This window comes from Brachyistius frenatus, unplaced genomic scaffold, assembly GCF_029030835.1.
Source record: "Brachyistius frenatus isolate BFR_SWC_R1_liver_20210118 unplaced genomic scaffold, ASM2903083v1 Contig_28, whole genome shotgun sequence".
NCBI lineage: Eukaryota > Metazoa > Chordata > Actinopteri > Embiotocidae > Brachyistius > Brachyistius frenatus.
Window position 1 is genome coordinate 2,958,546 of NW_027210627.1, and position 25,061 is coordinate 2,983,606.

Below are 25,061 nucleotides of genomic sequence, written 5' to 3' on the forward strand. Positions count from 1 at the left end.
TTTAAGCGCTACTAAAGTTCTACTGTTCAAGGTGAAGTCGGAAGAGGTGTGTTTTTAGTTTGCGGCGGAAGATGTACAGAGTTTCCACTGTCCTGATGTCGGTGGGGAGCTCATTCCACCATTTAGGAGCCGGGACAGCAAACAGTCGTGCTTTTGTAGAGAGTTTAGCTCAGTGAGGGAGCGACAAGCCGATTGGTAGAAGCAGAGCGGAGGGAGCGGGCCGGGATGTAAGGTTGGACCATGTCCTGGATGTAGACTGGACCCGATCTGTTCACAGCATGGTACGCAAGTACCAACAACAACAGTGGTTTGCAATTAGAATAAAAATAAAAATGTAACAAGAGTGGCATATGTTGACTGACTGCCCTTAGACTAATAACCTCCCCCTTACCAAAATGCCCTGTATAAATATACGGGTTGTATTGTGTAAAGATGCCCCTAAACTGTGGAACTCATTGCCTTCGGACATCAGAATGTCAAGCTGTGTTTTTAAAAGAAAACTAAAAACACGTCTTTTTAATCTGGCTTTCTAGTGATGTTTATCATCCTGATTTTAAGTTTTGATTATTGTTTTTATCCTCTGTGTTTTTCTTCACTTTCCCAAATTTTAATTATTGATTCTTATAATGTTGTTTTTATTGTTGCAATTTTAATTTCTTCATTTTATTTAACCTATATTTTTACAAGTTTTACCTTATTTCTTATCTTGTTGTTCTGTTTTGTATGCCTGTCAATTTGTTTGGATCTTTGCTTTTTATGTGTGTATGTTGCTCAGATGTGAAGTGCTTTGGGCTCCAGGCTTGTATGAAAGGTGCTATATAAATAAAGTTGAGTTGAGTTGAGTTGAGTTAAAGAGAGATTGCAGTGCCCCACGTGTCATTTATGATTCACTAATAAAATGAAGTGTCTTGAAAAATGTAGATGGCACAGCAAATTAGGTTGTTAGCGACTATTAGTTGTGATGAAAATGACTTTTCAAAGCTAGAGGAATACAGATGTCTGGGTTGGTCCCCGTAAGTGCCTGTATTTTATTATTCTCCTCTGTGCTGGCAGGGGATCCGTTGTGGAAGATTCATCTATCCTGGGCTGCGGCGGTAGGATTGAAGGGTACCAGCCCCCCATCTGCGTGGAAGGGATAGGTCGAGAAGGCAATGGAGGATCGCACATGGCTCATCACAAGAACACTGACAGCCTGCTGCAAACAGCACCGGTGTGTGGTTACTGTCAAGAAATGCTCTGCCGCGCTTTCATGACTAAAGGTTTGTGCCGGCTTCAGGCCCGTCTGTCAGAGTATGTTTGTGTGTGGTGTTGGGGTGGAACAGGGTGCAGCATTGGCAGTGGCAGGACTTTTCAAATCTCTCACACGGGAGTATATTTCTGTGTCTCAATACTGTGGGATGAACACAACAAAGCAAAATTACAGGGGCTTTGGCATTGATATGTATCCAGGTTCTGCAGCACTGGCAGCCTTTTTTTTTTTTTTTTGTCCTATCCCTATTGTCAAACTGTGGCAAGTTGACCAGTGAAATGGGTGACACGCAATCAAACCATAATGAAACTTCTGCAAATACACAGAGCTCATTAAAAATATTTGTCTTTTTCAAATAAATTATTGACTTTAAAACAATCTACAACCAGCAGTGACGTCGCTCATTGGTTTGTGACCAGCCTTTATGAGGCCTTGAGTTTGGAATTTGGCCGGCGCCTTCTTGCTAGTTCAGAGCGGTTTGGAGCCGGTAGTGACCATACTTGGGCCAGCGGATCATCTGACTCGATCTGACTGGAAACCTGGCGATACTACGTCCCGCCCACCGATAACCGTAACCTGACTGCATCCCCGGCCTGTCAATCAAACAGACACGCCCCCAAAAACATTGATTTTTGAAACTTATTTTCTAATTGATGACAGGATTATTTTCATATGGACGGGCAGAAAACTAATAAGAAGGAGCGATTTTAGCTAGCGACATCTGAGATAACTCATGGAGGAATTTTATTGACTGAGAATTTTATGAGACTAGTTGAATGTAAGTCTATGGAGCCGGAGACTTTTTAGAGACAACCTCCAGTTGCACCCGGTGGTATTGCAGCTTAAGGCACTTCCGCATCGGGCTCAGTTTTCAGACCCGGAAGCTACTTCCACTTCCATACAAAGTCTATGCTTCAACCATGATTGATTGGGCAAACATTTTTAAATTGAATACAGAAATAAATGATGCCAGAACACTGTTTAAGTATCATAATCACTGTGTTCCTGTGTATAAGTACCAGTTTCCCTGTACAATACCTTGACAGAGGTCTCAGGCAGGTAGTGGGGGTTGCGCAGCTTGGTAGTGATATAGAAGCAGAAGTCAGGAGCGTACTCAATGGTAGAGTCTCCCAGGCGGATACAGATGGCACCACCCTGTTTAAAAGTCTGCCTCAGCAGCAGTGGCTCCAGGATGGGGTCCAGTTCCTCACCAACGTTCTCCAGCAGCACTGAAAGAAAATGTTCAAATCAATGTTTTTCCTAAACAAACAGATGACTTCTTTGAAGAGAGACCAGTGTTCATACACATACACTTTAAAAAAATATATATATATATCACTTGGAGCTGTCAGATTGTCTGCTATTGACCTACACTACCGCCTCAACAGCTGAGCCACTGCACTACTTCAAAAGGTTCTTAATTGTGCGGCTAGACTACAAGCCAAGGCAAAAGTATTTTTCCCTTCAGCATCTTAATTCTATCATTGCACTGGTTTCCAATCTTTTTTTAGCACACTGGTTTGCAAGTTTGGCAGATCTGAGCACTATTTCACAGTCCAGGGTTCATAAAAGGCAACCGTGCTACTCTACTGGGTTCTCGTCTCCAATTGGCATTAGGTTGGCTAACAGGCTGTCTGCTAAATGGGACCTGAAAAAGGTCCAGTTTAAAAAAATGAATAAATAATAGAAATAAGTTTTCCATTTAACTTAATATAGATTTTAGTCTCTTGTTAGATGTATTACACTGGACTGTGTCAAACTTGAATTATGTACAGGCTTCTGGCTTTATATACATTGTGGCCATCTTCTTTGGCTCTGAAAAGCACTTTGCATCTTGAAAAGTGTTCTTTAAATCAAATAGTTGTTATTCACATGACTGGGGCTGTAGGAGAACCTTGCCAATCACAAAACCTTAAACTCCATATAGAAACGTATATTAGTTGTTGTGATATATGCTTGGATTTAAAGTGTGGTACAGCTACAGCAGCTTTATATTTCAAGTTACACCATGAATTTAAGCTACAATCACCCCCTTTTACAATTTTCTGTGAGAAGTACTCTGCAGTGATTTTCCATTGCAGCGTCCATAGACAGGCACATGCACATGCAATACCAAGAAATCAGTGGAGCACATAAAACATTCCCAGTTACAAATCCCTTACTCTCATGATATCATTATTAATGTGATTTCACATTAACTATGATAATGCTGTTCTCATGTTAAGAACATTTGCCCTTCTATAATTGATACGGCCTTTCGATGGCAACTAAGTTTTTCAACAGCTTTCTGAGGCAGTGATAGCTGAGGGAAGTATCAGGTCAACCCTTTTCAAACTGCTTTGGAGGAGCATTTTGTCCCAATATACACATCAATAGTGGTAATCAGATGAAATAGTATTATGTATTATTTTTCAAATCTAGCCCAAGAGATTTGGTGGGTAAACACCAGTTCAATCAAGCTATGTGAAAGAGTAGTATTACATCATAGGCTGTATAACAAACAGCAAAAAAAAGTGTGAAACTGAAATAGGAAAACAGGCTATGAACGGTGACACTGTACCCTCTGGGGACTATTTTGCGCACTGCAAGGACAAGCTACTATCTGAACTGTTAGCGTTACGGTCTGAGAGACCCAAAGGCTGCCTGAGTCAGATCGTTATTTAGATGTATTTTTAATGGCTGTGTAGCTCTCTGCTTCTAACTCTAATTCGTCTTTTCATGTTCCCTCTCATTCCCCCTTGAAATCCTATGAGAAGACAAAAGTACAAGTAGTTTGCCAGAGCTGCTTTTTTATGTTGTGTGCCTTTGGTTGGATTTGTTCTGAAACCGGCTTGTGGACCAAAAGGTTACATACACACAGTTGCACTAGGGGATTGAATGCAATTCCACTTCAAGGCAAACAAGGTGAAAAAAAACAAGACACAGAGACATCTAAAAAGCAGCCAAAAAATAGTCGGATCTGCCTACTAATCTCAATATGACGCCAAAACTGGGCAGGAAAAATGTAAACGCAGAAAATATAATTGATTTCTCCTGAGCTTTTGTCTGATTTACAGTAGTTTGATACACTAATGGTGCTCACCGAAACGCCTCACTCAGTAATACTGCTTATTTGAGTTCTTGCACTGCAGAGCAGAGAACAAAGGAGAGCAACATTCTTTGCATGGCACTAATTAGTCTCTGTGGTAAAGAGAGCCCTCAGCAGGCAATAAGAGGAACTGCAACAATGTGTGTGTGAGGTACAATCAAGACTGCACAGCAACAGCAGAGGCATCCAACTACTGTAGAGATATGTTTACCTGGTGTGCCAAACTGGATGCAGTTCTCCAGGGTGCGCACAAAGTCAGCATCACTCAGTTTAATGATATGCAGGCTGTTGGCCTTCTCCATGTTTTTCACCCACTTGTTGGCCTGGCCTTGAGGATCGATCATCAGAGGCCATCGCCTGGCGTTACTACAAATCACACGCAGACACACAGGGGTGGGTGATCAAATGGTGCTGCCTCGTCAGAGTAAAAGATCTTCTAACTGCTAACCATGACACATCATAACAGTAGGGGGGATATTGGATAACAAGAATTGAGATGTAGAGAGCTGCTTAGAGGTGAATAGTCATTCTGAGCACAGTTAGACAGCTCACAGTTGGATAGCACACCAGGGGCCGTAGTATTGCGATTAAAAAACAATGTTGCTTCTTCATTTCCACAAACAAGCAGATGTCTTGTCATATTACTGTTTTAATGCAACTTAAAGGTCCCACATTTTTCACTTCAGCAGTGTTTTAGTTGCTGTTTTGGTACAACTGGTGCATCGTACACAGATCAATGAGCCTCTCCTCTTGTTGGCAGACTCTTTTCTGAGTGACACATGTCAAGGCCAACCACAGGTTTTCTTGTGTCCAGCAGCTTGTTCGCTCTGTGTTTTAATACACAAATAAAGTCGTACAATGGGCCTTGCTGAGGGCGGACATGTGACATAAGCGTGAGTTTGTGACATCACAAACTTGCAGAAGTCCAAACGACACAGTTGCTGAGTACAAACTCCGGACAGTTTTCTGCGGACTGAGCGTTATGATGTTTTCACAGTATTTATATGGCACCTAGACCTGCTTTATAATCAAAAAACAAAAAGGTAAATATGAAATTATACAATATGGGACCTTTAAGTGGAACCAGAAAAGTTGTGTCCCAGCCTCTTTGTTCATTTGGGTAAATAGAGTGATAATGACCAATTAAATTCTAAACCTTTGTTAATCTACGGTGATCTTGGTACATCATCTATCAAAAATATGCAAAGGCACTGCATTTAAACACTGCGACCCATTCCTTATACAAATTGAGAGGCATAAAAACATAAACAGCAGCAAGCAGTTTCAATCAAGATATTCCTGCAGAGTAAGGGGAGGCCCTTTGAGATCAACTTCTTTGTCTCTAGCCCAGGAACAATTTGCAGGTGTATAACACCTTTAAAGCACTGCTTTTGTGAAAAGTCTATTTGAAGTTTAGTTTTCTGTTTCCGTTGATGTTTCATGTAATTTTGAGATGCCAGCCAAATCCTGACTCAACTTTTCTGCTCGCATTTTAAGTACAAGTTCCTGAAGACTTCCAAAACTATTGTGTTGAAGTCTTTGAAAATACAACGGTAAACATTAAGGTGATATTTGTGCCTCGCCTTGAGAGAATCACATTTCACTGTAAAGGTAGTCTCTTCAGTACTCACGAGATTATGATCCCGTTTTCTATGGAGAAGCTGTCCGATGGTAGGCCAGCGATGGTCCATGCACGAATCTTAACGGGATCACCCAGCGAGTTCATGAGAGACATGTTGGAGGAGCAGGGGATCTCTCTGATCTTACAAAGATTGATCCATTCCTCCATCTGGTCCTGGAGAGAAGCACATTACTGGTAATGACTTCATTTTCACTTTCTTACATCCCCTGAGACAAAACCACACACACTATCCTGCGACTAAATAAGAGCACATGATTGTGAACAGTTCAGCTGTACACAAAAATCTACACATTCACAAGTAAACATTAAAAACACTAATATATACAGTCCCAATAGCAAGATTTTCCTCCATTCACTCGCACATTTATGGAGTGAAAAATGTACCAATTCACCCTCCTCTCAGTTTTCTGGCATCATAGTGACCTTGCATGTGAACAAGTATAAAAGATGACCTTTAAACACTAGTTTGGTGTTTGAGATATGAGGTTCAGCAGGGGGGGAAATCAAAGTGCCTTGGTGGTAAGTATTTATTTTTCACTGCAGAGGTTTGTCACAGTGTGATCAATAGAACAAAAATCATTAACCTCACAGCTAATGGAAATGCTAGTCCCAAATGCTAACTCATCTCCTAATCTGTTGTTGCTATCTACATCACGTATATGTACTGTGTGCTCCCTCCGCTGACTCCACCTGTCTGTAGCTGGAGGTGAAGGCTCCCAGGTAAGCCACTATGCCTGCTGAGATAAGGATGTTCCCCGTCAGGTTATTGTAGAGCTGTCCGAGATCGATGGCCATTTCACTCCAGCGTGTCTTCTCTCCGCCCAAGCCCCCAATCAGCTGCTCGGCTCGCTCCAGCTTCTTACTGCACAGATCCACCTGGAAGGCATCGGAGGATGAGGAGGAGGAGGAGGAGGAGAGTAAAAATATGTTGCACTGTTGTGGTCATGGAACTGAGATAACATCACATTTCCCCCACGGTAAATCTGTGTAATTCAGGAATTGCATTAGGTTGGCAGTTCAGTCCAAAAGGCTGAGTAGATAATATTTTCTTGTCAGAGGCACAGTCTTTTCTTTGTTAAACGAATATGCATATATTTCATTGGGTGTTACATATGCATATGGGTGTTAAACAGTGACTGCAAAAACCTTCCAGTGATCAAATTTGCGCAACGAATGTTACGTTTTTAATACCTCAAGCAATAGCGAGTGTTAAAATTCAACAGTCTCCCCCTCACACACACACACACACACACACACACACACACACACACACACACACACACACACACACACACACACACACACACACACACACACACACACACACACACACACACACACATATACAATTCCCAACCTGATTCTCCAGGTCAGCTTTCTTGCTTTTATTTGCATCCAAAGTCTCCTGCAGCTTTGCAAGTTTATCTTGGACTTCTTTGAGGGCAGCCTGCTTTTTCTTCAGGCTCTTCATGGCCACCTCCAGCTCCCCCTCAGCCTGAGCCAGCTTCTCCTTCTTTGGAGCCACCACCTTGGCCACTCTGAAGGACATATGAAGCATTTAATTTCATATGTCTACATTTACAAGATAAGTAGCATCTTAGTCAATGCAGATTCTCGCATTTCTTAGATTTACAAGCTATGTGGGAACCAAAGGTCAAAGTGTTAACATCGTATGAAATAGAATATGGCCTAAACCTTAGTTCATTTATACGGAAATACTCAACTGTACTCCATCAGTAGAAACAAAACTCATTACTAACATAATGTGAGAAACTAAAATAATAATAATAATAATAATAATAATAATAATAATAATAATAATAATTAAAAACAATAGGGCTTTCGCACCATTCGTTGCTCGGGCCCTAAAAAGAAGATTCTGTTGAATTCTCTATTGCGTACAAAAAGTAGCAGCAGGTCATCGTATTTATACCTATTGTGTATTTTTGTCATCAAATTCTTTAACTTCCTGATTTTTCCTGATAGCATATTATATAATGTGATGAAATTAATTTGATCCAATCTTCTCTTATTTTAGAAGAAGTCTCGACTGTGTATGAGAAGTGCCACTGGGAGTTGTGCATAGTTTTAAGTGTTGAGTAACAGTATGAACTTAATTGTAAGCAGGAAAATTGACTTTTGTCATCCAAAACACATGACAAACTTGAGCCTCTATGAATAAAGGAAGCATTTAAGATTGTCAGAAACACAATGATGTAAACATTTCCTTTTAAATGATTCACATCTTGGACTTGGCCTGTTAGATGAATCACTTGGGACTTTGCATGCATGGTACACACCAGGAAAATAATTATTCCTCTGAAGCTAAGTAAGTCTCATGTTAATCACTAAAACGGATGGAAAGCTTGCTCAAGCTTTGCGAATACACATTCATTTTCATAACTGAGAAAACGGGAGGAGAAGAACATTACTTACTTGTCGTACTTGTCCATGGCACAAACCCACTTACACAGGCCCTCCGCTGCAGTGGATGCAGTTCTAATCTTCTCTGGTACAAAGTCTGGATTGGTAATGTACTTATTGCGGATAATGGCCATGAGATTTGGAGCGATGTTGTCCTTATCGTATTCATGGAGGCTCTGGAGAAACTTCATGTCTCCCAGAAGCTTTTTGGCCGGGCCCCAGAAGTCTTCCACTTTTTTACCGGAGCCTGAGGGGTCCGGCACACGATCTGGCTTGAGTCCTTTGAGAATGCAGATTGCTTCCATAACCAGCTTGACAGCCGTGGGTGGGCTTTTCATGGACTTCACGACTGTGATATCCTGTAGAAAAGATAGAACCACTGTTCACTATTCTACTCCAGTACACCTGGCATCTGAGCCAGAGGTAAGGGAACTGCTTTACCCAAGGAAGAAAAGACATTGCTGTTCATACCTGAGTGGTGAGAGTATTCAGTGCAGCCAGGGCTGACTCCAGAATAGGCATTGCTACGGCCAGGTCGGCATCACAGTCATCTTTAATGGCCTCGGCAGCCATGGCTTGTTCGTTGGCCACAGTCTCATCAATTTTCACCACCCTCTCTGTCTCGGCCACCTCCACAGATTCATGTTCAATCACCACCATCATCTCATCTACCTCTTTGCTGGCAACAAGCAGCTGTGGCTGTAGGGCCTCTAGCTCAACTTGCATGATCGCCACGTCGCTGGCTGCTGCTTCCAGCTTTTGAAGACCCACCTCATACCGACGTTTCAGCTTCATCACTTGACTGGACAAAGGAATAAGAAATTTAAGTAACATTTTTACACATGAAAACTGGAATTTAGCTTTTGTGGCCAGCTCTGATTTCAGTCCTTTAAAACTACAGCCAATTTGATGTGAAAATATAGAAGTAACACCTGAAGTAACAAAACTTAAATTACAAATCACTACGGGACCATAAAATATAACTCACGCTCTTTTTGTCTTCAGCAAGGCTTTGAAGGTGGAAATGAGCTCCAGGTATGAGGTCGGGGTGACATAGTTGTGGCGCTGCAACTCGGTCAAAAAGCAGACCGACAGCTTGATGGTTGAGGTGTGGAAGCTCTTGCACATGTTGATGCAGCCTTCTCGGATCTCATCCGTCATTTCAACATCTTCCAGGAAGCGGCAGGCCACTGCCTGCAGGGCGTCCTCGGGCCAGGTCTGACAAGGAAAGAAAACGTGTTGTCTTGCCACTGTGTTGCCAAACATACAGTGTCTTAACAATGCCTCCAGCTACTGGTATCACCATCACAGGGGCATTATGGTTTCAGGTTGTCCGTCAATGCATCCATTCCATTCTTGTCAGAAAAGCTTTGATGGAATTTCTTTAAATTTGGCAGAAATGTTCACTTGGACTCAAAAATAAACTAATTACATTTTGGTGATCAAAAGCTCGAGGTTACCGTGCACTCACAAAACATGTTTGTGGCCATAACTCAAAAAGAAATTCACTATTTACACTGAAATTTTGCAATTATAAGCGTTTAATAAGATACAAATTATGGTGTGATGATATTTTATTTTCAAAAGTTCAAAGGTTAATTTAATGTGACTTCACAATTTTAGGCAAAAACACTTTTCTGGCCATTATTCAACACTGAAACTCAAAAACAGAAGAGGATATGGTGACCATATTTCACTTTTGGTCTGATACTGAATTTGTAAAACAACGTGTCCTCTTCATAATGTTGTGACGACTTTACTATATAAAGTGCCTTGAGATGGCTTATGTTGTTATTAAATTGAACTGAACTGCATTTTTGGGTATCCAAATTGAAACTGTGGTATGTATCGATCTTTTGCCACATTTTATAATTTGTAGCACCTTTGCAGCAACATCCAAATTTGAAACATCATCTACTGTAATGGCGACAACCTTGAGTTCTATCAGAACTGTACATCAGGACACACGAAACATACACACACTCACCTGGAACCAGTTAATGGTGCAACAGTTGATGAGGGCGGGAAAACGTCTCAAGCGGTCCCTGAAAGTGTCGCCAATGGGACTCATGGCCAACACCACATGCAGCTGTGTGCGACAGCGCTCTAAAAACATGTTGAAGAGAGACAAGGGGCTGCCATCCGTCTGTTTCTCACGGTCCCGCTGCCGGTCCAGCAGACGCATTCGCTCGCAGATTTCCTGCTTCTCGTCAACTGCGAACAGGTTAGGCACCTGGAAACGGCCAAACGATGACAGTTTTGTACCCTTTATCTCTGTATTACAGTCTATCTAGCCACAACCATTTGTCAAACTCTGTACTCATCAACCATTGGTCCATGTCTCAATCTATCCAATGTCCATCCATACTTTCTTCTTTCTGACCCTTCATTTACTGACCCATGTTCCCATTACTCTGTACGTGTAATCTATACCTCAACTCATACATACATACACTTTACCTCACCAGTGTTGAGTAAGTTGCCAACGTCTTCCAGGAAAGACTCCATTTTGATTTGAGTGTCTGTGAAGAGGAACACGCCATGAGCTTCACCCTGCGTCGACTTCCTCATGATTAGCTTCAGGTCTTCATGCCACTCTGTGGTTCCATAGGTCTTGGAGATTTCCACCTGGAACAGCTCTGCCTCTGCCATGTAGGCCGCCAAGCGGGTGAGAGACTGACGCCCACTCCCGCCGACCCCCACCAGCAGGGCGTGGCCACTCGGCTGCTTGAGGATGCGAGAAATGCGGCATACGTGCTCGATGGCGAAACGGAAGAGCACCAGATTCATGGGTGCTTTACTGATGTTGTTAAACTCGTCCAGGTGGGACTCCACCACCTGACGTAGCAGGTCGAGGTTGTGCACTTCGCGGTAGTTGCGGTCTTCGCCTTTGGGGTCGTGGAAGTCACAGAACATGAGGCTGCGCAGGTCATCCTCAGTGACATTTCCATCGCAGTCCTGGTCCAGATGCTGGAAGAGCTGATGGAAGTTCTCCTTCATGTGAGTCAGAAACATGGCCTGCAGATGGCTCACGAGCCAGGCTCGATCTGTGTCATGGACCAGTCGATCGTAGTATACCCTCAGGACCTGAGGATCAATGAGGAAAAGAAATACAGAGTGGGTGACAAAAGCAGGTATACAGATATAGAGCAATCTGTTAAGTGTGAAAGTGAGAGGCAGGTGCTGGCTTGACTGAAGCTAGAACAATATATTTCTGCTTTTTTGTTCTCTATTATTTGCATTTTAGATTACTTTGCTCTCAGGTACCTCACACTGTTTGTTGTGTACAACAATACCTCGTGGACCCAAAGCCGTTTGATAACGGTTGGTTCATCTGCAGTCTCTGGCCGCGACAGGCAGATGCCCTGGATGACCCGGGAGATATCGCGCAGATTGAACAAGTAATGTGACTTTGCGGGGGTTGGTAGCAGGTTCTTGGTGGCCTCTTGGTACACTGACATAGTGCTGTTGACGATCTGAGAGGTCAGATCAGTAAATGGCGTGGGGAAGGAGAACCTGTTGATGAAAAGGTGAATTTATTGTTCAGATCCTGTGCTGGTTGGTTCCTACAGTTTAGTAAGGAAAATTCATCTGTAATTGTTTGTTGTGTGAACCCAAAGTGTATAATATAATATATGACCAAGGGTGGTTTTTGTTTGCATTAACAATGTGTTTTCAAAATGCCCCAAAAAATCCATAATGTCTATTATAACGTTTTATAATGCAGGTGATTCATCTGTTTGCTTGTGTACAGTTGAAAGCTATCCAAAAGATTTGATTGCTTTTGAACTTGTGGTCTTTGAGGTAAACAATGCAGCAGTGCAGGAAGAGATGAGGAAAAACAACACTTTTAATCATTTGATTATTGACAAAGAAACAGGTATATAGAATAATTAGATTGTAACTGACATTTATTCTCCTGACTTTTACAATATTAAAATCATGCCTCCTTTGTTAGTGTAATTTACAATTCATTCTATTTCTAAGAGTAACTTCATTCTACACTGAAAAATTAAACGATGTAGCTCAAAAAGAACAGTCAGCACCTTTAATACTGTGGAGTAGCTCTGCAAATTACTTGTTCACGTTTGGTTATGGACATAACTAAGTATATGGACACACTCTGTCAATTTGTATGAAAGCATTGTGGAAGTTATTTGTTCATTGTAGTTACCGGGTGGTGAAATGCCAATCTATGATCCTGGAGAAGATTGTGTACATGGTCTTCTCATCAAAATCATTAATGGTGACCATGTTGAAGTGGCGCAGGTACCGAGCTGTGACAGGGTTTCGCCCCCCACCTACACAACAAGCAGGACAAATAAGAAAAAATATCATCTTGAACAGAGATAACACTTGTGGCAGGTATGTTTCATCCAGTCATCCACACACTCCAAGTCAGTACCCTGTTTTTTCATGGTTCTCAGTTACTGTTTGTTTAGTAGTTTTATATGTCTACGTTGTATGTTCAGTGCATCATATGTCTAAGAATATTACATACTGGTGGACAGGAACGTTTTTTCTTGTCTATTCCTTTTCATTCGATTATAGCTTTTAAAAGTTGAGCCATCAACCATGGCATTTGTCAGAGATGCCCTGCCACATATTGCTCACTTGCTTTAAGTGATTAATACTATTTTACAGGTAATCTAATACAGCAATTTTGACATGAAGTGCATTTCTGGGCCTACAGAGGACTTTAAGATTTGTTCTGATTTGTTGATTAATTGGTTGTTGCTCAATACAAGACAACAATGCCCCTCAGTGACACGACACACAGGTGAAAGCGAAACCACGGACATCTCAGAGAATAATCAACTTGCTTGTGTTACTACGTTTGACTGAGACAATGTGACATAGCACTAATCTTAGATGTTTGTATTGGCACATACATTAATAGCTTGTTTAGCCAACTAATATCATAAGCACAGAAAGGTTTCTCTAAATAGAGTGCTACTCTAAGTCCATTGTAACTTTCATTACTGAGGAGGTGTAATATAATTCATTTCTCCCTTAATCTCCTTGGTTTGAGTTCAAGGGTTGGCACTCCGGAAAAATGAAACAAGTGGCAGCTCTGGCAGCAGCAGCACATCCTGTCAATGTGGCCACCTGAGAGTGGCACCCACCCCCTTTCTTTGGCAACTGTCGCTGCCAGCTGCCTCAGTGGGCAGGGCTGTTTTCGTGTCTACACCGGTAGTTGTCGTGGAGGCGGAAGTAGTGAACACTTTCTGTTTGTAAAAACCTTGAGGCAGCAAGCAGCTCCGGAAAACAGCAGGGAATTGTTTGTGACACTGACTCAACAGCACTTGAGCAGAAGCGAAGCAACAGAGGAAAAAGCTACTCAATCTACAAACAGACAAACATTTTGTGAACCTATCCAGATTTGAAACAGTACCATTGATGTAACAATTGATGTAAATACCCAGCACAACAGCTGCTACTTACCAGGCGGTCCCATAGCACATATAACCTGGATATCTACCAGGTTGATCATGGAGCAATCCTTCAAGTCATACCAGTTCCAGTGGTCCAGCCACTGGCGCAGTAGCTCCACAGGTGGCTGGGCACCATACACCTCCCTGGCTGGCATGTTCACATCATCCACAAATACCACCTGATAAGATGTAACATTAGTATACAGGAAATAAGCTTATATACTCTCTAATGATTAAAACCAAATTATTTCCTGGCATGCATTTGCGGTATTTCATATCTCAAACTGTATGCTGCACAAAATGAAATGATTTTACACTGACAAACAAAGAAGTTGTTCAAATATAAAGCATGATATGAAAACGATGAGGAAGCCGTACCATTTTCTTCCCAAGTGGAGGCCCGAACACACCTTTACGTCGCTTATCTAGCTTGGACATAATAATGTTTTGGGTTTGGGCAGCTGTCGTCTGGGCTGAAAAGTTGATAAATAAAGGGGTGTAGACATCCTTCTGCAGCCGATTTAACAGGAAGTCCTGGGCAAGACATAATTTGAAATATGCACATAAATTATCAACAAATCTCATAGTATGGAAGTGCATTGTACAATCAAGAGCAATATCTGTACATCGACGACGCAAAAATGCAATATTCTCACAGCAAAAAACAATAAGAGATAGCATCAAGAAGAGTGACATTGGGAAAAAAAAAAAAAAAAGGTACCATATGACAAAAATATTGCAGCCTCAGTAGAAGGGTTATTTTCTATAAAGGTCTCTGTTTAATAACTGCCTTTTGAAGATGTGGGAATGCCATGGACTTTATTCAACAAATAAATGCAATCAAGGTAAGAACTTTGTTGATAGCTGCACTCAAGTGCTCATTTGGCTGAAAAGGTTTTTTAAGGATTTTTACTTCCTATTCTGAATCAGCATGCCAGAGATACCTTGGACAAGGGATGTACCGATTAAATGATTATTTCTAATTTGATCCTGACAAATGGTTGTGATAAGCTTACTGATCTAATTAAATGTGGCATTTTGTTTGTGTATTATTGGCTAAGAATTGGATCGCAGTTAATCTCCAAAAAGAACTTTGAAATGAAGTGGGAAATGATATGCCCTCTGAGGACACGCTGTAAAATAATGTTATGCAGGCAGAAAATGGTAGAATCAACTAATTTTAGTACAAATGTTTTTTTCTCGATGTATGTGGACAGAGAGCATAGAATAAAGATCTGATGTATTTTATTTGGGTTTTATCTATTTTGGACCATGTGGGTTCAGAGCACATGCCCTTCCTCACACCAGACAGTGCTCACACACGTGCTCATGAAAATCATGTGAGTAATGAGCTGCGTAATCGAGGGTGGCTTGTGATGGGAATGATCACAGGATGCAGCCGATGTGCATCATCATCACCCTCTTGTCTAAATTATAAATCAGTGGTGCAGCTCGTCTCTGTCTCACGCCAGAGTTGTATGGGTGCAGGTGAGGGAGCCTTCTGTAAAGTTGTCTGATGGTAGTAGTGAGGGCACCATGCCACTCATATTCACATGGTCTGAGAGTTGGTTCTCCTTTATCACTTCTGCTACATTTGGGATTCAGCCACGGTCTGCTGGCTGCGGCATGGCACAAATCTGCTCCGCCACACAGATAACTAGGAAGTGGAGAACATGGTAGGCTCCCCAGTGAGATGATCTCTATTCACCCCGTAGTCTCAAGTTTGAGCACACTAATGGATGAACTAATGAAGCAAAGGGAAGGGTGGGGGGGATTAGTCCTTGATATAAATAGCTGAAGGCTCTGCTGAGAGACACTCTGTATTCCTCCAAGGTGGCCATTTCACACCTGGTGTCTGTAGCTGTGCTGCCTCCAAATGATTTGTGTGTTCACAGCCTTTACTCTGCGCCGGGTCTACACTTAGAAATGAATGCTCACTCGTCCTAGGAAGATATCAGTTGCATGGGAGGTGTTTTTCAGCATATGATACCAACAATTTTTCCTATAAAAGCATCCTAATAGTACAGAAAGAGAAACAAGCCAGCATACTAATCATATTTCATTGTGTATAAACGGAAGCAAACTAATGTAGCTCGTACTGACTTTTTGTAACCTTTGCCGTTTTTATTTGCACAGATGGGGCAATGCTTTGATGAAAGAGTCTCAGTTTTGTTTCTGTTTTGTGAATATGCACAAGAATGTATAAGCAGGAAGGTTTTGGTCTTTGCATTCCTGACTGTATTTCTCCTATTCTAATGATCAACAGTCAGTGGTGGCAAAGGAAGAAAAAGAAACATGAAAGAAATGTACTTGGAAATATAGTGAAGAGCAAGAGTGCTCGCTAGCAAATATAGATTTAAAAAAAAAAAAATGAAGGTTTAAAATATAAACAGTGGGCATAGTGAGAAGGGAACTATCAATATGATATTCAAAAGCAGTCTTATTCTTATTGTTGACAACGACACATGTATTCCTCCTTTTAACTCTGTTATGTCTTGTGGGACAATGTTAAAGTTAACTCTCATCAGCAAAATAAAATAAAAATAAAGGCATCTAAACTGCAAAGACGCTTGCAACTGCATTTGCATAATTTTTACCTCTAATTCCTCTCGACTTCAGTGTTTTCCAAATGTTGTCTTAATGAAGTATTACATATTAAATGACTCACTGTAATGTAGACACTCTTGCCGGTGCCAGTGGGGCCGATGAAAATCAGGGGCTTCTGGTGAGTGACGAGGAGGTCCATCAGCGCCATGTAGCGTACTGTGTTCTCAGTGGGCACGATGATCTCGTTGAACTGCATGTCCTTGGATATGGGGGAAGCCGTCTTTAGCGTGTCTGTCCAAAGCTCCCACATGCCTGGGCCCTGAGGAGAAAAATTAGAAGAAAAAAAGATGATCAAGGATTTGCACTTGGTATATAAAAAAAACATGGTATATTGGGCACATACAGTAATGTGTGGTCGACGCAGTAGATATAAATATTTGATGAAATAGAGCACATGAATTGATTAGTCATTAACAGGTACACGTATTTGTACATTTAAGGTCGCTAATTTTCTGTGACCCTTCATCTGTGCTCAGAATTGATTCAAATCAACAACCTACACTATTAACAACAGTTGCTGTGTATGAAATAAATGCCTCTGAAGCCAAATGCCGTGTCAACCATCTGTTAGCCTTTTGTACAAAAGACAAATCAATATCCAGCAAATTTCTCACTTTACTGGATAAATCTATACCAGTCCTTTTCCTCTAATGACGTTGTAAGACCACTAGAATATATAAAATTGTCAACTGCTTAGCAAAGAAGTATTTTCCTTTTAGGATTACTTTGGCTAATGTAATGTATGTAATATGACCTTGATAATTAATTAATATATAATTGTCGAAACAGGAACTAAGCTGATTTTACAGAAAAATATCTCATATCTACTTTGAAAGGGGAACTGAACTGTATTTTTTTTTTCCTGCCATAAAAACACCACTTTGTTCACCATCCTCCAAAGTAAAATCAGATTTTACTGGCAGTAAATTGAAGGCAGAAGAAGCCATGTGACAGATACTTAAAAATGACACTATAAAGGTCACAGGCTTTCAGTAAATTGCAGTCCCTCTTCTTCAGCAAAGAAAATGTAATACTGGTGTCTTTCTATCCAGCCCACAGGTGTTTGATGTTTAATGTGGGGTTTTTTTGTGTGTTGTTGTCAGCTATTGTGGTAATGATGGCGCAAACAGAACAACTGCATAATATAACCATCTCTGTTCTTCACTGTGAGAGAGATATTTAGTTCTTGCCCCAGTCTTAACTCTTTGAAGTGTATGAATTACTTCTTTATGAGTTGCTTAAGTTTGAGTTGTGATTTACATTATTCAGTGTTCGTTAAAAAGCACTCTGAGTTAAAAGTTCAGCGAATTGCTCTCAACCACACCAGTGTAAAAAGCAGACTTACCTCTTTAATGAAGCGATACTGGTAGATTGTTCCCTCAGCGGGCAGGGGAATTGTCAGCTGTTTTGGCGGAGCCGCGACGGTGGCTATGATGCCGTGGCGGGCCAAAGTGTTTTCACTCAAGGGACCGTTCAGTGCCTCTCTTACCAGCAAATCAAACTTTTCCCGGCCTGAATCATCACAGCTGGCACCCACTGACCACACCAGGCAGAACACAAAGATGCCCTATGTAAAGAGAAAAGGAACCATCACCAACGACGATCACTGCTTTTCATCGCTAAATACTATTAATCTGTATTTAATCCATTAAATCAGGGGTGGAAAAAGTCCCTAAATTTTGAAGGGTAAAGTGATATTTAAAAAATGTTAGTACTACTTATCCATATATTTGGGGTTGTTGCATCATATTTGTAAGCCTACAATAATAATAATAATAATAATAAACAAACTGTATAACAACATTTTTACCTGATTTTATCAAATAATAAAGTTAGGTAGCACTTCTAAACTTTGGGGTTTGAAAATTGTTTAAATGGCTAACACATAACAAATAAAGCCAGAGCAAAAGCTGTTACACAAATGAAATAATGTTTGGCTGTAAAATGAGACCAAAAACAACAAATTAAAACTGCTCTGAAGTACTGAAATTTGAAGAAATACTTTTCTGTTGTACTCCAGCTTCATTGAATTATTTTACATTTAATTCAGACTTCTGTTAGTTGTAAACTAAAAAACAAAAATGACCTGACCATGGGTGAATAGATACTATGTATTACACTAAGAGTCAAAATAGAAAAGTGTCTGTCTACACTTGGATTTGCAGACAGAAATGTCATTGCACAAAAAAGGTTTGCAATTCATTGATACTTCATCGATTTAAATGTAAGGCAACAATGTAAACACCTCAACCAGTGTACGATTATTTTAAGAAACAAAAAACAAAATCCACAGAGACAAGATTTCTTTGTTGGGAAAAAAAGAAACAGCAGGGATACTGTAGGAATTGGAAATGAGGCTTAGCAGCCTCATGATAGCTCCTGCTGTTAAAAAGCTGATTAATTCAACACTTTGATAATGACTGGCTGAGAAACATGGGAGAGAGGGTTGAAAGGCATTAATCAGTGCAATGTGCCATAGGGGGATAATAGCAGTTCTTTCAAAAGAAATGATTCAGAGGCCAAAAAAATCTATTGGAACTCATGCAGGGAGCAGAAGAAAAGGGCTCATCTGCTAAACTTGTCTTGTCTTTGTGGGTCTTGGAGGAGGCAGACCTGGTTAGTACAGTAAATTTAGAAGGGAAAAGGAATGTTCTTTGGTTCATACTGTATCTATGTTGTTAAGTAAAAGAAAAGTTTTGGATGTGAACCTAAGAAGCATTGCAATTTTCAGTTCATAACCAACAGAAGTCAGATTTAAACTGAAAATAGCTCAATGAAGCTACAGATAACAGAAAATAAATTGTCTTATTTTATTCAGTACTTCCACAACACAGTTTTAATTTGATGTTTTTGGTCTCAGTTTAGAATTTAAGATTGTTTTTGAAATGACAATATGACATTTTCATTAAAAAAAAATGTCTGGGTTTTCTTTTCATATATTAGCCATTTAAAGAATTGCTGAACCCTGAAGTTAGCGAGTGTTCCCTAACTTCGCCCTCAGGAAACCAACACATTTACCCATTAAGGTTTCTCACTTTAAGAAAGCATTTCTTTCTGCTTCCACCAGCAAAACCACAGGCATCAACCACAACATCAACGCTAAGCAAATTACAACAGTGCCAGTTTCATTTTATTATTTTGATTTAATCAGAAGTACTCTCAGTTTGTATTCTGAGCATATTTAGATCAAATATTTGCAATATGTTAAAGTGCAACTTTTGAATGGGCAATAAGATCAAATACGAAGTAATATAGTGCTGGAGCTCTTGGATGTTGATTTAGTGTTTTAAGGTCATGTGTGATAGTGTAACATATCTACTTATTTGCCACATTTCTGTATGTTGCATCATGAAAGTAGACATTTAGCACTGGGAGCTTATCAAACAGGGGCATAGCTTCGTTAAGACTGGTTAAAGTGGGAAGTTGAAACTGAATATGACTAACTGCTCTGAGGACATTAGGCTGCCCTGTAATACCTTATTGCAGGGTTGTGCTAAAATGCTAAAACCCTATAATGATGGCTTTATTGCTCATTTTTAGGTTTAAATAGTCAATTAAGCTGTTATTATTATAAATAAAATAATAATTAGCGGTAGTATTAGCAGTGTGGACACTAACCTCCAACCAGGAGCAAATATCTGTTTCATTCATGTTCTTTATCTTTGCTTCATCGTAAAACTCATCCATCATGCAGTCCATCAGATTCATCAGGGACTTCACTAGATTGGTGTCAGAGGTCGGGGACAGCTCCTGAAATCAAACAAAAAGAGACAACGCACATCAAAGCTCGAACAGACGTGATGTCTGAATATATAAGACACATCAAAGCTTCAACAGAAAAGATGTCGGAACATACCAACTGACTCAGAACTCATTAAAAAGTTAGTATAGTTAACTAAACTGGGGAGGGGGGGAAGTAAAAACACAAAATGAAAGTGTTTAAAACTCTAAAACATGGAAAAAAGAACTGAGGCAGAGTTTTCATGTAGATGCAGATTGAAAAAAAAAACTCTTTTGCGTCAACACAACATATTCAATCGCTGGTAGTTTTGAAAATGTACAGCGTTGAGGAAGTTCTTATGAATTCATCACCCTGGTCTTTCGAATGAGCTGCAGGCAGGCTGGCAGTATGCGGTTGAAGAGGTCAGCGATGAGGTCTTTGTGTGTGGCGCTGACTGTAGTTGGCAGGGTGTTGAGCCAGGACAGCATAAGAGGCTGCCAGCCAAGCATATGGGGCTCCATGTAGATCATACCGCAGCGAGATACCTGCCACAAACATATATCACATGTGAAAACCCAAGTCTAAACCAGTTTCAATCAGTTTGTGAGAATATAATAACTGAGCAAAACTGTTCCCAAGGCAAATTACCATGAAATCATAGGATGCAGTGTTGGGGACTAGATGTAGATATGCTTTAGCATGTGGGTGGTGTTGTGGTTCTAATTTGACAGAAATATTTACACGGAGTTAATATAAGCACGAGCGTTATATCCTTTTTACTGGTTAATAGTGTGATTAAATGTGTTTTACATACTGTATATGACACTGTGTCTAAAGATTATCTGATGACAAGGTTACAGTCTACTCCTGAAAACGTATTGCAATCCATCAGCTTCACACAACATCCCGTGAATAGCTTTACAAAGAAGTACAGACAGATTAAAAGAAGAGCAACGGGAAGAGCAATGAGCAGAGATGGGTAAAAACATACAAGCAATGCCTAATAAACATGCATGCAGATATGGTAGGAGAGAAAAAGAGACGAGAGGAGAGATGAACATTTTAAGATAGCCCATAGAGGGAGAAAAAAAAACTTTCATAGACAAAGAAATAAATAAACCGTACACAAAAGAGGCCGTGCACAAAGTAAGGAGAGTTCACTGTGATTAAAAAAAAAAAAGTTGATGTGTCTGCATTCAGTGTAATGAAAGAAACATATTCCAGGCTATGGAGAATCAAAAATAGAAGTCTCTTTAATAAAAAAAAAAACAGTAGAGCCGGGATGATGCAAAAGTATTCTCTCAAGGCATATGTGTATGGCAAGCAAAAGCCTTTGTTCCTGAATCACAACAAAGAACCATAAAGAGAGGTACAATTAATTAAAAAAAGAAAACTTTCCTTTAGCACTTTTGAAAATAAAGTAGGATTACCTGAGCATTGGGGGTGGAAGTGTGGGGAGGTTGCATGAGTACTTCAAGTGTTATGACCTTCTGATAAATGTCAATGTAGCTTCTTAAAAAGACGTAGCTGATGTAAGCACATTGCGAACTGTTTTATTACCAACAGCAGAGGTGATGGTAAAAATAGCCACAGCGCAAAAGATATTAGGCGTCACAAAATGTGAGTAAAAAGAAATAGAAATCTAAATAATGCTGTTTCTTGTATGTGACATTGTCTTTAGTACGAAACCTGAGAAACAGGGAAAAGAGGAACATTCCAATTGGATGGGACACAACCCCATGGAATAGTTAACTGCACCGATATTTAGAAAAGTCAACAATCAAAGGTAAAGCAGGTGGAGTAACTGCTGGAAAAGCAGGACACACTATGATGAAATCTTTAATCAAAGTAAAGGTACTTCTCACCGTGGCTGGTGATGCCACCTCAAGGTCCATAGGCTCGAAGATGAGGCTCATTTGTGGTGACATTTGAATGATCTCACCGCTCATTAGACACAGCTTCTTGTTGTCATCGAGGACCGTGTTCATGTTCTCAATCCACACGGCATCCACTGGGCCGTCAAAGATAAGCCATTTTCTGTCGGGAGACTGAAAGACACGAGCAATAGCACAGCTTTAAATTTCAACACAATGTTTAGCACAAATTATGCTGAATTGGTCACAAACAGAAAAAAGCTCACAAACACAAATACTTACTGTTTTAATTTTATCACCAAAAGATAAATAAATAATCTTGCAAGACCACTAAGGGCTAAAATAAAGCCCTGTAAAATCATGTCATTCTTGATGTTGAGGCAGCTTGACGTATGTCAGGAGTAGCGTACGAAAGCGCAAATGAACAGACAGACAAACAGACAGATCAATTCTTAAACCTTTAAACCCTGGGGAGGCTTCTTACCACACGGAAAAGTCAAGCCACATCTACCAGAAGGTTGGCCTCTGTAGTGCTAAAATATGCAGAATTATTTAAGGAGAGTCCATTTTACAAATGCATGTTCGACAACTCAGTTCATTAAAACCGTTCCTTGTGTCTTTTATTGCAGCCACAAACTGAATTCACTTATTTTCCACTAACAGAAATTATTGTGCATCCTTTCAAGGTCACAAAACAACTCCTGCGCATTATAATCTAAGTAAAGAATCTTTGCTACATGAATGATATTAACACCTACACTGTCATAATGGGGGTTGACAACAAATGTCAATTCTCCAGTTAAATGGGCTGGCAAGAGCTGTGCTTTAAATGGATTTGTTGTAATATAAACAAATTAAGATGCCTGGGCTGAGGCCATCTGGTGCTCGAGAGGGAAGTGAATGTGCTATAATGTAATGATCTGACAAAAAAAAAAACTAAAACCATTGTGTATGTAGAGAATTTAATACACTGCACTGCTGTTGACTCCAGATTAGCAGACACAAATTTAGTTTCGTAAAATGTGTTGCAGAAAAACAAAGAAAGACTTTTTTTTCCCAGAGAGGAAAATTACTTTTTTTCTGAAAATGAATTAAGACCAGATTTGTTCTTGTTTTCTATTTTCATTGCATCAGTATGTAAATGTCACTCCTCACACTCAAAATAAAAAAACATCTGTAAAATGAAAACTTTATATACAGAGACAGTTTTTAAATGACAAGTTAATTTGCAAGCAGTCTGAGAATAGAGGGAACAAATTATTTTCTATTATGCCTCCACTGCAATCTGTAAATTGTTTGCCTATGTGTGTCTAATGTGTGCGCGAATGAAAGAGAGTTATTAAAGATTTAACTTTAACAAGACAGCCAAAAGTTTCTTTTGTTTACCTGTCGCCGCTGCCTATTTATTCAACCAGCTTGTAATTAATTGAAATGTCATGCCTTTTGTAAAATGATCCATCCAAAACTCAGCTCAGCTCAACCGAGACTGAGCAGACAATAATTCATTTCAATCACATCTCTGCTGCACAGCTTCTTATAGTATGTAGCTATTGGTTGCATGTCATGTCACATCCAATGTACCACAAATACAATATGCTTTAAAGTTTTAGTGTCCAGGCAGAAGTGCAGTAGCAATTTCCAGCTCTAAGAAATTCGGATAGTTAATGAGGAATACGTATTCCATACTGCAAAAGTATATTTCTGCATCTCCACTTTTGGTTGCCTGAATGTTGTGAGCAAACATTTCCAGGCAAAAGCACCACCTTTATTTATCTGCACAGCACAATGTAGCTGAAACAGAGATACACAACTTTTTTTTTTTTTTTTTTGCTTTAACTGGTAAGAAAAAGTTATGCTCAAAAGGTTTTCGGTATGAGCAAATATTACGTGTTGGTTAAAATGTCATGTTGATTTTGTAAGTTGTCCAAATTTAAACAAAGGATAAAGAACTAATTAAACAGAAACATTAACTTAGCTTTATAACAAGTACGATAAACCGAGAATTCAGAGCTTAATTATCTAACTTCTCGAACTCCAACTTAAGGTGAAGAGTGCAAACCCATCAAGTTCCAGTAGGAAAGTTCGAGGGTTACGTTTGCCTCCTTCAGTAAATAAGTGAAACAGTGTTACAAAATTACAAAAGCCAATACAGCAATCAAGCAGTGATCATTTTTACTCCCGAGAGAAAAACTGTGAAGAGCAGAAGGCTTCACAGGCAAATACCGGAGCCACAAGCCCAGTGTGTCACAAAGATAAATTACAAGAAATTCACATCAAAAAGAAACCTGATCAAATGCAATGCAGCTGATACTAAACAGAGGGTGAAATCATTAGAGACACAACACTCGCAACACTTCACGCTCTTCAGAGACACATCATCTTTAAAGAATGCACCTATCTCACCTCCAGCTCAGCATCTCTAATAAAAAAAAAAAAATTTAAAAACCAGTTTGTCTCTTTTGACAAATAAGATTGTTCCGAAAGTTAAGTCTGTTTCAAAACAATTTTCAGGGGAAAACTATTTCAGAACAACAATTTCTTAGTGTGTAAGAAACTAAACACCAGATCAAGTTTCTTTAGTCAAGAAATTTTTTAAATGAAAACAACAAAAGGTCTTAATGAAACTCAGAGAGCTCATTTAATTTCATATTAAAATATTTTCCACTACAGATCTTTTTGTTTAACATTATAGCATTTGACCAAAATATTGTTGCTGACTACGAACTCTGTGTGATTTTCCAAGCCAGTATAAAAAAAAAAGCAGTTTATCAAGCACAGGCTCAATCAATGACCTTGAGAAGTGACGACACTGTTTAACAGTGCCAAAAGTAAGGCACCTTCCAAGCTTGTCTCTTCAACCATGTCCTCATAAACTGGTAGTTGTGGCATGTAGCAAGTCACCAGAAAATCCCTGTTTCTGATTGGCTAGCAGGAGACCATTAACATACTTGAACAGGGGCGCTAATACGTAGTTCCAATGAACAGTTTAACCACTATTCTGAACTACCCGCAAGATATATT

General features: G+C 39.9%; 1 protein-coding gene across 1 annotated transcript in view; it reads right to left on the reverse strand.

Annotated features, from left to right (window-relative positions):
* Positions 1-25,061, reverse strand: part of dnah7 (dynein, axonemal, heavy chain 7) — a 72,612-nt gene that overhangs the window by 20,473 nt on the left and 27,078 nt on the right. The window contains exons 32-50 of the mRNA XM_069698928.1: positions 22,032-22,214; positions 20,538-20,711; positions 20,064-20,195; positions 17,791-18,012; positions 16,507-16,704; positions 14,217-14,372; positions 13,849-14,017; positions 12,578-12,704; positions 11,700-11,919; positions 10,864-11,490; positions 10,391-10,636; positions 9,392-9,621; positions 8,875-9,205; positions 8,416-8,762; positions 7,337-7,517; positions 6,670-6,855; positions 5,969-6,132; positions 4,549-4,703; positions 2,288-2,478 (exon numbers count right to left, since the gene is read on the reverse strand). Of these exons, the coding sequence (XP_069555029.1) occupies positions 2,288-2,478; positions 4,549-4,703; positions 5,969-6,132; positions 6,670-6,855; positions 7,337-7,517; positions 8,416-8,762; positions 8,875-9,205; positions 9,392-9,621; positions 10,391-10,636; positions 10,864-11,490; positions 11,700-11,919; positions 12,578-12,704; positions 13,849-14,017; positions 14,217-14,372; positions 16,507-16,704; positions 17,791-18,012; positions 20,064-20,195; positions 20,538-20,711; positions 22,032-22,214 (4,239 nt within the window). The remainder of the gene's footprint in view (positions 1-2,287; positions 2,479-4,548; positions 4,704-5,968; positions 6,133-6,669; positions 6,856-7,336; positions 7,518-8,415; positions 8,763-8,874; positions 9,206-9,391; positions 9,622-10,390; positions 10,637-10,863; positions 11,491-11,699; positions 11,920-12,577; positions 12,705-13,848; positions 14,018-14,216; positions 14,373-16,506; positions 16,705-17,790; positions 18,013-20,063; positions 20,196-20,537; positions 20,712-22,031; positions 22,215-25,061) is intronic.